Source organism: Rhamphochromis longiceps, linkage group LG15 (genome assembly GCF_057381845.1).
Source record: "Rhamphochromis longiceps isolate RC_006_pf linkage group LG15, R_longiceps_female_GT1.1, whole genome shotgun sequence".
Taxonomy (NCBI): domain Eukaryota; kingdom Metazoa; phylum Chordata; class Actinopteri; order Cichliformes; family Cichlidae; genus Rhamphochromis; species Rhamphochromis longiceps.
The window spans coordinates 14,718,282-14,730,536 of NC_140571.1; the positions used below are offsets into that span (position 1 = coordinate 14,718,282).

General features: G+C 40.8%; 1 protein-coding gene across 1 annotated transcript; it reads left to right on the forward strand.

Annotated features, from left to right (window-relative positions):
• Nucleotides 1-601: 601 nt before the first annotated feature.
• opn8c (opsin 8, group member c) lies at nucleotides 602-6,141 on the forward strand. The gene is made up of 4 exons (XM_085382329.1): nucleotides 602-722; nucleotides 1,931-2,224; nucleotides 2,347-2,678; nucleotides 4,892-6,141. Exons 1-4 carry the CDS (start codon nucleotides 620-622, stop codon nucleotides 5,387-5,389), a joined length of 1,227 nt encoding a protein of 408 aa, XP_085238455.1. The 5' UTR covers nucleotides 602-619; the 3' UTR covers nucleotides 5,390-6,141.
• The last annotated feature ends 6,114 nt before the right edge of the window (nucleotides 6,142-12,255 follow it).

Genomic DNA, 12,255 nt, shown 5'->3' on the forward strand with positions numbered 1-12,255 from the left:
GGAACCACAGCATAAACACAGCTTGCGATGATCCACCTACAGGTGGAAATGAAAGCAGCCATGCCACCTTCAGTTATAAAACACCACCTTCTCTATAGTTATTGTGAGGGCAGAAATAAGCCACAAAGAATGAAAACCAGTCTTTGTACCACGCTGTGAAAAGTTCATCTAATCTCTTAAGTTTTTTGTTTTTAATGTGGAAGTCTGACTCTTATAGACCCAGCTTCAACTGGCCGCTGGAGGAACTGCAGTTTCTGGCTCTCTGATGTGGTTTTAAGTTGAAGTCAACAAAATGTTAAGGAATCGTAATATTGCAGGATTAAAAATAAACTAAACTATAATACCTTAGAATAAATGGAAAAATAGCTAGTTAGGCTGTTAAAGCCCAGGCTCTTGGAGATATTGTGGTGGCATTTGCAAGTTAAGCCAAAGTCCTTATAACGTCCTTGTCTATAGAGCTCCTGGATCCCCATCCTCAGTGTATTTGACGGACATCACACACTTGAGTTACCATGGCGACAGAACCCCATGCATAAAAGAAAGTCAGCCTCATCTCCCTTTGACAAACAGGACTGGATTTCAGCCACTGCAGCATCAGCAACACCAGCAGCAGCGACCGATGCCTCTGAACTCCTCTGATGGAAACCGGACCACCTCCGCCTTCACCTCCAAACTGACCCCAGCTGCTGACATATGCGTGGGACTGGCCATCTTCTCCATCGGTATGCTGAGTTATCTGTTCTCTCTATTTCTGCTTTACCTGGAAAACAAAAATGCTGTTGACTATTTTTTTGATAAGCTTAATTCACGCCTTTAAGTTATAAAAAGTGCTTTAATTTCCACTAAATATAAAGTATTTAAACTTTAATCATTTCTTTTTCTTTTTCTTTCCATTGGTTCGTTTTCAGTGAACTTCTCAGATCTTATATTTGACTTTTATTTGTCTGCAGGGCTCAGTCGCTCATTAAACTAGTTACACTTGACTAGGAGCGCTGAAGGTGTGCATTGCAATAGCAGTAACTATAAGTAAGGATTTAACCTGTATTGTGTTGTCACTCATATAAATGTGTGCTCGGTTTGCCTCTAAGACGTCAATAATCCAGTTATTCTGCATGGTGGCTCTCACTTTGATATGTACGACCTAAAAATGAACTCCTAGCATGTCAGACTGCTGGGCAAATAGTGCAAAGTGCCCATAAGAAGGTTATTCTGCTAAAGATGGTTTTCTTAGATTTTCCACACAAGTATACAACATCTGCCGACATCAGGTGATTCTCAAACTAATGAGCAACACTCATATTAACAGCTGGATATCGCAAAATAAGAGGGAAATATTTGTTGCTGCTCCAAAAAGTCAAGAACAAAAAAAATTGTTCCTATTTGTTGTCCTTGAAACACAGTGATCAAAACAGGAATCTTGGCTGAAAAAATCAAAATGTATTTGCTTATGTGAGTTTTGTGGAATTTATTTTGTTTTTTCAGGGGAAAACAAATCGCACTGATGTAGTCAGAAAGCCTCAGTTATCAAATATGATACCCTCGGCATTAAGAGTTTAAGTGTGTTGTATTTTATTTTTATGTATACTTTTATATTGCTTTTTTAAATTGCCTTGAGGCATCATTGTGAGCCTATGTTTTTATCTTTATATTAAACAACATTGACATTATCTGTAATTAAATGTGCTATTTAAGTAAAACTGACATTGGCATATCTGATGGGAACATTTTCCATGGGATACGCTCACTTTAAAGTAATAACGATGCCCTTTTGAAGGTATAAAATATGTAAACATTTTTTGCTTTGTCTCAAAAACTTTCTAAATGTTTGCTAACATTTTGGTCATAGCAATTATAAAAATAGTGTTGCTTCCAAAGAGGCCAAATGCTAAACGAATGCAGCAGTTTCCTTCTGACCTTCTTCCCGGTGCAGCTCTGCTCTCTGTAATGGGGAATGGGCTGGTGCTGGTGATCTGTTACCTCAGGAGGAAGAAGATGGTGGGCTCGGAGCTGCTGTGCGTCAACCTGGCTGTTGTCGACTTCCTCAGCTGCATCTGCTTCTACCCGCTCGCCATCCTGTCCTCCTTCCACCACGCCTGGCTGGGAGAAAACATCACGTGCGTTTACTACGGCTTCGGCTGCTACACCTTCGGCTTGTGCGGCATGTTCACCATCACTGCCATCAGCATCATCCGCTACCTAAAGACCTGCTACAGCTTGGCTTACGGTGAGGACTGTTGTTGTTAGTTAATAAGAATTTGATGCTAAGAGTAGTAGTTTCATGTAACTCATGTCCCAAATGCCCCCAATCTTGCAGTCTCTATCCTTTTTTTTGCCTTCTTGCTGTAGCTGTGTGGCTGAAAGGAACCAACATCCGCCTCTTGTGCTGTGCTATCTGGCTGGTTGCTACAGTGTGGTCCAGCTTCCCTCTGTTCGGCTGGGGCGAGTACGTCCCCGAGCCTTACGGACTGTCCTGCACAATCGCCTGGCAGGGTTATCACACCTCCGCCAAGGATGCCTTCTATGTCATCTGCTCCTTTGCCTGCTTCACGCTGGTTCCCGTCCTCCTCATTGTGGTGTCGCAGTGCAGGATCCTCTACAAGGTGTCCCGCTTCTCCTACTTGCTGTCTGCTAGGGGCATCCGCAACAACCTGCGCCGCGCTGAGAAGCGGCTCTCCATGGTGAGCTTCAGTCTTTACATTATATCTGCAGACTTGACAAACACACATGAACTGAGAATGTTGAGAGAATCCAGTCCAGGCAGCGCTCGAATTTGCTGCTGGGTGCACACCAACAGGAAATTCTCCATCAGTGGTCGAATAGTGCCAAAAATGACCACCCGTGTCTCTTCCTGATAACTGATCCTTGACCTCATCATCAGATAACTACACCAAACTAGTCAGGTCATATGAAAGAGAACAACCCGAATATCCCGTGAAAAACATCACTCAAATACCACACCTGTAATTTTAAAGAAAAATTAATATATACTAGCCTATAAAGTGAAACCAGATGCTTTTCATATTGAGCTCAGCTCATGTTGTCTATTCACACTGGGGAAATGATTAAGTGACCATGCAGCAAAGGATATTGAATAAGGAGGTGGCACGCAGGAGGAAAAGAGAAACACCACAGAGAAGATTCAAGAATGTAGTGATGCAGGATGTGCAGAGGTGTAACAGAGGAGGATGCTAGAGGCAGGATGGAGATGGAGGCAGATGATCCAGAGAAATTAGAGAGATTTTTTTTTCCATTTACATGTAAAACTATGTTCGGCACACAAGGCAAAAACTTTATAAGAATTAGAGTTAAATAAACTGTCTTTATAGAGTTATCTCAATATGCTTTATCTTGCAAAGTAAAAACCCTGCAATATATTAGCAGCTGGTGACAGTGGGAAGGAAGAAGTCCCTCCTGACAGGAAGAGGCCTGCAGCAAAACCAGGCTGGGTGTGAACCATGAATATTACAACAGCAGGGTATGGCATTAAATGAAAAACAGGCTAATAATTAGTATTTACATGCTAGTTGCCAGTTATATCTCCTTTCCTTTCATATGGGATGGTCCAGTGTATCTTAAAGGAGGTAATAAAGAAAGCAATGAAGCATCTTTCTTTAAGTTTTGGAGCTTTTATCATTTCGAACCTTTTCTGTAAAATTCTCACTTTGACCTCGTGGCATTAGATCAGACTTTATCAGTTATAGAGGTATCACAGTACTAATGCATTGTGAAGGTCGTACAGGCATTCACATCTTTTACTCATCAGTCATTACTCATTGCTTTCATTTAGCCCTCTGTGCATTTTTATTGTGGTTGGAGATCGGATCTAAACTTAGATCTTCTTGGAGTTTTAAGGCAACAGCATATCTTGGTATGTAACAGGGTTTTGAACAAAGCTGATAATGACATGTATCTGTTAGAGACTTTGAAGCTGGAAGAAGAGCCTCCAGCGTTATCTCAGAACTAAACATTTGAGCCTCTTGTCTCTCCAAGTTGAGTCACACTTTATACTTGACTTGTCTTTTGTCTGTAGAACCTTTGATTTTGAATGTTTGACTGTCCTGCAGTTTATCACAGATACATTTCAGCCACATCAATCGATGTATTCTTCCTCTGAATGGAAGGGAGGATGTAATCAGTTCCGTTTGTCTATTTGTGTTTGTTAGCACTCTACTGTCCACAGGATTTCACATTTCTTTGTGATGGTAGATACCAATAACAGCTCAAGCTGATTTAAATTTGCTGAAAATCCCGTCGAGGTCACAACAAACCAACTTTATATTACTCACAATTTTTTATCGATTGTCTTCGTATTTTACAACAATCTAAACCTTGGGGGATACGAGTACCTAGGTTGGTTAAGCATTTGACCTTGACCTTCACTATTAGCACCCGAGGTCAAAGCTGACCTTGAAAAACAATTCAAGAAATCCAGAGTACCAGGAGAGAGCCCACGAGGCCCAGAACACAGTGTGAGGCCCAGATGACCAAGAGGTTGTAGGGAGGAGTTGCCTCTGCTATGTTTTTTCTATTAATATTTAAGGGAACGGAAATGGGTTCATTCCAACCACACGAGATGGAAAAGATAAAGTGAAGGTAAAAATAACAAAAATATCGTTATATTTAAAAGAAACTCGTGTCGCTTTAAAAATAGAATTAGTGCCATAATTTTTTCCTGAACACGTCAATATTCACATGACCGTACGAGATCCGTTACTAGGAAAGTGTAGACATGAAATATTCAGTCTGCTGCACCACATGATCTTTGCTTTGTTTGAAAATGGATCGTTTCATAGGAAACAAGTTATTTGTGTGTCAGAGATGATTCATCAGGTCTCTGATTAGTTTCCAGTGTACTAACTTACCCTCTTTACTCTGTCGCTTCCCCTTCCAGATGTTTTTCTGCATCAGTTTGGGTTTTGTAATTGCCTGGGCTCCCTACGCTGTCGTGTCCTTCCTTTTCATTTTCCACAAGGAGCACCGGTACATGGCTCCGGAGGGTTTCGTGTTTCCCGCCCTCTTCGCCAAAAGCTCCCACATCTACAACCCATTCATCTACTTCTACTTCAACAAGACTTTCCAGCGGGAGCTCCACCGGCTGCTTCTCTCAACCTACCACAAGCTGGGAGGAAACCGAGTTGGGGTCCACGTTACCACAGCCCATCAGGCCCCAAACCCCATCCATATTCAGCTCCAGGAACAAGGATCCAGCCAAAAGAATAAATTGGGCTCGTCTCAGGGTGGAACTCAAAGCAAACATAAACGCAAAGTACTGCAGAGCAGCAACAACCACGACAGGCTGGTGTACACCTGCTGGGGCTCCACATCGAAGAAAGCCTCCACCATCTCCAATAATAAACCTGCCAGGGCCTCCATGCCTATCTCTATATAAACAAATTAATTAGGAGTCATTTCACTAATGTTTGAGAAATTGCTGACTTCATCATGTATCCCAACAACCATTAGTCTAACCCACGTGGGCCAGGGTACCACGTAGTGTTGCATTTGAGTTCACTGAGATGAGCAGTTCACATATTTGGGCTAATTCTGTGTTGCCAGTGTTTCCCCTGCAGTGGCCGCAGCCTGCACCACTCTGTGTGTGTTGGGGAAGTTTTACAGTAAGAAACTTTTACCAAATGTCATCATCTATGTGGTCTTAACTGATCGTAAAGAAAGCTGAAGAGGTAAAAACCACATCAAAACTGTACAGATATTTTTTTTTTTTTGCTATTTTGTCTCGTTTCTTGACTCGTGTTGTTTGGATGAGCAGCTCTTGAGAAAAGCTGCGACCAGTCTGCCCGTTCTGCACGACTACGTTTTGAACACACACTCACACACAATCAGTGAATGTATCTTTGTCGCTGTCCTCTTTTTCAAACAATAACTTGCCTGCATGTGATACGTTTGCAGGCTCTGTACTGCATTTGCTGATTTTGTAACTTATGCGTGAGACTGTGAGAACGTATTTCGACCAGTGTGTGTCCAAATACTTCGACTCAGAGAGAAAGCATGTGAGGACTGTTCACAGGCGTCAGACGAACTGGAATTCAGCTTGACACTGGAATTTCATTTTTTTAAAACGAGACTTGCAGTCTTTGAACATTTATGTAATTTGGACATTTCAGTGTTTCATTTTTAATAAACTTATAAAACAACTCAAAACCTGTTTTGTTTTGTTTTTTTCTTTTTCATTATGAAATATTGTTTCTTGGCATAGTGGCCATTGTTGTGGGTTTTTTAGGCATGTCTTAATATAAATGATTCATCATCAGTGTTTTAATCCCTATGTTGCCACACTAACAGCTAACTTCTGGGGAAAGCGGTGATGATTTGTCAGCCCAGACTGTGCCACGAAATTTCATCACAACTGGGGAAACCCAGTTAAATTGTTTTTTATTTAGTTAAATATTTTCTTCTGAAATAAATAAATCACTTCATCAGTGTGGAAATGTAATAATACGTCTGAATGACGACAACAACAACAAAGCCTTGATTATAAAAACTAATCATTATTGGGTGCCATTAATAATTTAAAAGGGACTGACTCTGTGCGTCTGCAGTACAACAGAATAATTGATCGGAAGTACAAAAATCAAAATTGTTGTTCAAATCGGTTGACAAAGACTGGACCACAAAACTGTGAATAGAGCATGTGAGAAGTTTACTTTAAAGATGAACAACACAAATCCTTGACAACTATTTTAAAAAGAACTGGTGTGAAGGAGCGAAAAATCCATAACCTCAAAGAATAAGACGGCTGGGATGACTTTAGCAAAAGAACAGTTCAACAAAGAAATATTAGGAAGTTATGAGATGGAAAAACTCCAACCAGACATGATTATTTACTGGTTCAAAGGCCGAGTCTGATCCTCACAGAAGCCCTACCTAAAGCCCAAAGAGCGCAAACTAAATACTAAACATGGGAACTCTGATCTTCAGTGACGCCATTCGTGTCGCATATTTAAAATAAACGCACCCTTCCTTGACATTTTATTATCTCATTATCATGCTTATTCATTCACATTTAAGTGTAGCTGAAGTGTCTGGAAATTAATGAGAAACATTAATACAAGACCAGATCCATCTTAACTGAGAAAAAGGCTCCAACACCGGTCTATTCTCATTGTAATTATTTTCAAAATCTCTCAGGATTCTCGCATTTTTATTCAGACCATGCAGCTGTCTGAGGGTTCAACAGCTGCATGAACCAAAGCAATAAAGTTTCCTCACAGAGCAGAAATGCGAGGCTTCGTCTCGTGTCTTAATGCTTGTCTAATAACTTAATAGCTTCTGAAATGGTGATCAGTGGCTAAACGATTTGTCTAGAGCTCCTGGGGTTTAGAAAGCTTATAGAGGCACTTCCTCAAATGACTTGTGGTGCCTTGATTTTTGTGTAAATGTGTCTCTAAACAACTGAAATTTCACAGCATAGTGAAGCACAGCAGATGTATTATTTCCTGTAGCGCAAAAGCTGAGCTATGAGAGGATACACATTGACCTTCCAGTGTAAATGAGCAACTGTTTGCTGTTTACAGTTTGTTCCCTATATAGTTCCCGTCTCACAGAATGGTCTAAAAACAGTTACTGCTTCTATAAAAAAAAAAAAAGATAATTATCAAAGTCATGCACGATCAGCTTGCAGGTATGCTAATCAAGCTTTTTGCAGAGGCTTTGACGCTTGATGCTTGTGCAGACCGCCAAACAGTTTCCCACAGATTTTGTGTGTGTGAAGTTACATGCATGCACAAACAATTCAATTCAATTTTATTTATATAGCGCCAAATCACAACAAAAGTCACCTCAAGGCGCTTTACACACACATGCACAGAAAAAACAAACGGACTGAACGTGACCAAGAGGGCGACATTTCTGTCTTAGTGTACCAAAGCACCAAAATCCTGGACTCTGTGTTTCTATCAAAGCTCTTTGAAGATGAGCAGTGAGATGTGTAGCCGGTCTTTGTTTATGTGCTGGCGATGATGTAACCTCTCTTGACAATAGGCCGCATTGATGAGCCACAAAGCAGCTCAGTGTTTCCCTCATCATCCAAATCAGCAGGAGAGCTTAATTGCATCTCGCTGGTCTTCATCTGGAATATTACAATGACGCCAAACACTCACCAGAAAATGCTTTGAATGCTTAGCTATCATAGCTTTTTGCAATGCACTTGCTTATATTTGTTGGCTTTCATGTTTCTCTCTCTGCCTTCGTTTAAATGTCGTCGCACCTCCGTGTTAATCATTTGCTCTTTGTTGCAGTGGTTAGCACTGTTGACTCACACCAACAAGGTCGTGGGTTCGAATCCACTGCGCGGCTCTCTCCAGGTACTTCAAATGCAGGCTTGTTTGGTTAATTGGTGATTCTAAAGTGGCCTTAAGTATGAATGTTATCATCTCTGACGACTGACGACCTGTCCAGGGTGTACGAATCCAGCCCACCTGTGACCCTCAATTGAAGCATTTAAGAAAATGGATGGATGGTTATTTTTCTGTGTGTTGTTTTGGTTTAATTTCACCTCAGTGTGCTCATATATAGTCCCGTCTTTGCTCCAATCTACTGTTTTTGTTTCTTTTTGGTACATTCTGTTTCTGTGTTTAATCATTTTTGCACACTAGTATATTTAAACACATCATCAATCATGTATTACTTTTAATTTGATTCGAATGTGATACTCTTACACATGTATTCACAATTTATACCATTTAAAAAAAAACAATAAACTGTAAAACTTTTTAAATGGACTAAATTAGTACATTCTTAGAACAAGCCCATCACTGCCAGCAGACAGGAAAGATCAAACCAGTCATGAAAACAGAGGCCTCCTCTGAATTGGCCACATGCTGAGCTTTTGATAACTGCATGGAAACTTTTCCAAACAGGACTAAACAGAGTCCTCCAGGATCGTGGCCAGCTCAAAATCTTTACAGAAAGGCAAAGGTCCTGTTTGTTTGTTTGTGTGAATGTTTCCCTGCTGATAAATTAATTCTGGAGTTTCTGGAGCTTGTGTTTTCTTGCAGGACAGGTGTAATAAAGAGATTTCTGTCTGTGACCCATAGTAGGAAGGTTTGAGATTTCAGTGCTGAGTGAGGGCAAAATGAAAAAATAAACTGGGTGAACGGGGCTGTTAGCATACAGTACGTAGGAAAAAAGTGCAAAACCATATCTCAAGCTTTTAACACTAAGATATGGCAGGCCACCTACAGTAAACTGGCAGGCCAATCAAAGAGCTTTAATCAGAGAAGCAGCCAAGAGGCCCACGTTAACTCTAGAGGAGCTGCAGAGATTGACAGGTGGGAAAATCTGGACTCCCCAAATCTGGCTGTTATAGAAGAGCGTCAAGACAGAGGCCATTGTTGAAAGAAAGCCATAAGAAGTCTGCCACAAGCCATGAAGGGGACACAGCAAAGGTGCCCTGGTCAGATGAGACCAAAATTGAATCTTTGGGCCTTTATGCAAAACTGTACATTGATTTGAAAACACAATCCCAGCTGTAAAACATGGTGGTGGCAGCATCATGCTGTGGGCACACTTTTCTCCTGCAGGGAAAGGGAAGCTGCTCAGAGCTGATGGAAAGATGGATGGATGTAAACACGGGGCAAACCTGGAAGAAAACCTATTAAAGGCTGCAAAAGACTTGAGAATGGGGAGGAGGTTTGACCTTAAACATACAGCCCGACTTAAATCCTGTTGAGCACCTGTGGCAAGACTTGAAAACTGCTGTTCACAGACACCCTGCATCTAATTTGACTGCACTGGAGCTATTGTGCAAAAAAGTCAGAGTCTGCAGTCTGTAGATGTGCGAAGGTGGTAGAAACAGCCCAACAGAATTCAGTTAGTGTTACATCGCCAGTAATTAGGGCTAGGGGATGAGAGCCCTGTTATTCGTAAAACTTTTTGAACACCAAGCATCATTTTTCTTCCACTTCACTATTATGGACTAGTTTGTGTTTGTCTATCTTTTTTTTCAAATATAAAGCAGGAAGTAAGTGTGTGAGGTTACGTGGCCAGATTAGAAATGATATCTTCAAATTATCTCGAGACACTTTCAGGCATTCGTGATGTCCTGATGTTTAGTCTGTCTGCTGTGAGATACCATCAGCTCTATCAAAATAGCACCTGAGCTGGGGGACTTTTTACAGTGAGTGGTTCTCTCTGCCAGAGAAATGACATTTATTATGTGCTGAAAAAACATTTTCTCCTCCACAGTACACTGGCAAGCATGATTTCAAGTTAAAGGGATTGGCCCGACAATCAACCACAAAAACCACAGGTTAACAGCCACAGCTGTGAAAGGAGAGCAAGAAAAACATTTTTCTGAATCACAAAACCTTCATGTTCTTTGTCTAGCAAAACAAAAGTTTTCTGGGAAAAGTTGTTTTTTTTCATCGTTCGTCTATAGAAACCATTAAAGGCAAGAATATAGTCTTTATTTATTTAATGTTTTGTAGTAGAACAAAACTGTTCTAATTTCTTTGTCTGATTATGGCCTTGAAAAGTGGCACAGTGAGAAATGGTGATTAGCTTTGTGAGTATTTATTGTGTTGAAATAAAGAGTTGTTGTCAGAGGTTTACATACACTCATCATGGGCATGAATGTTGTAACTGCTCCTGAAGGTTTTTCATGTTCGAAGTAGAATAAAGGGCCATGCTCCAACTGATGTTCAGCCAGTATTTTAATCTTCTTTTCACCAGCAAACACCGTGAAAAACTATGGTGAAATGATCAATGAAAAACACGGATATTACATCAGCAGAACAAAAATTACAACTCAAATAAAACATACACACAAAGTAAATGCACCAACATACCGTGTGCGCCTTTCTACTGAACATTCATGAGCAATTGTAGTCCATATTTTCTATATTTCCACCCTTTACACAGGCCAGCATTCTCTTTGTGGCTCGAGCCTTCAGTCTCTGGTGACACGTGCTCTTAATTGAGCCTCACCCCAAAGCATGCGCACCACAAAGCGCCACACTCAGGCCCACCAGTAGGTGGCGACAACACAACATGAATCCAGATTAAACACCAAATTTTTCAACATTGCAATCACATAATAATTACATTTCAATGCGACAGCTACACTGCCACCAAAATTACAAAGGATTTCTATTTACAAGTGTTAAACAAAATTAAATCCTGTAATTTTTAATAAATTGACAATCAAACATCAACTTATGTTACAAAAAAAAAAACACTTCTTAAATAAACTTATAGATCACATATTATGTTTGTGTTCTTAACCCTTGTACTACTTCACTGTAGTTTAGACCCTTTAACTAGTACCACTAGTTTCTGAACTGGTCTCTCAAGAAAAGAGACTTGTTTCAAACGTTCACCTTTCTTTCCCAGATCCTTTTGCCCTATTTGGATCTTAACCTTCCGCACTAAACCATCATCATCTTCATTGGCTTCAACCACCCTTGCCAATTTCCACTCATTTCTTGGAATATTGTCCTCCTTTAAAATCACTACATCTCCAACCTGTACATTTTGTTTAGGAGTATGCCATCGTTGTCTTAAACTAATGCTGGTTAGGTATTCCTTGCGCCACCTGCTCCAGAACAACTCTGTTAAATATTGCACCCTCCGCCACCTCTTCCTGGCGTACAAATCTTCTCTTACAAATCTACCAGGAGGCGGAAGTGGCACAGACTCTTTCATTGTGAGCAAATGATTAGGCGTCAAAGGCTCAGCACTGTTGGGGTCGTTGATTGTATCAGTAGTGAGTGGACGATGGTTCAAAATTGACATGGCCTCATAGAAGAAAGTTCTCAATGAGGTGTCATCCAACCTCCCTGTGGCTTGGGCTAGGACAGAACTCATGACATTCCTAACAGTGCGGATCTGTCGTTCCCAAATGCCTCCTCTGTGACTAGCTTCAGGAACATTCATTTGAAAGTCACACTGGTTTTTAGCTAGATAAGTAGAAATCATCTCCTTGTCTAATTCCAACAGACCCTTCTTGAACTCGTTCTTAGCTCCGACAAAATTTGTCCCTTGGTCAGAACGAATCTGTCTGACTGTGCCTCTGATTGCTATGAAGCATCTTAAAGCGTTTATAAATGCGTCAGTGGAGAGATCCTCCAACATCTCAATGTACGCGGCTCTCGAGCTTAAACACGTAAACAATAGGCCATACCTCTTCCATTCCTTTCGACCTTGTTTCGTGTAGAAGGGACCGAAAACATCAACTCCAGTGTAGGTGAATGGGGGCGAAGGATCCACTCTGTCAAATGGCAAGTCAGCCATGCGTTG

What these genes read in the sequence shown, in the direction of transcription:
- opn8c (XM_085382329.1), top strand. Translation starts at nt 620, where the DNA reads ATGCCTCTGAACTCCTCTGATGGAAACCGGACCACCTCCGCCTTCACC. An exon ending in ACTGGCCATCTTCTCCATCG is followed by an intron (nt 723 to 1,930) that starts GTATGCTGAGTT and finishes TTCCCGGTGCAG; the next exon opens with CTCTGCTCTCTGTAATGGGG. An exon ending in CTGAGAAGCGGCTCTCCATG is followed by an intron (nt 2,679 to 4,891) that starts GTGAGCTTCAGT and finishes TTCCCCTTCCAG; the next exon opens with ATGTTTTTCTGCATCAGTTT.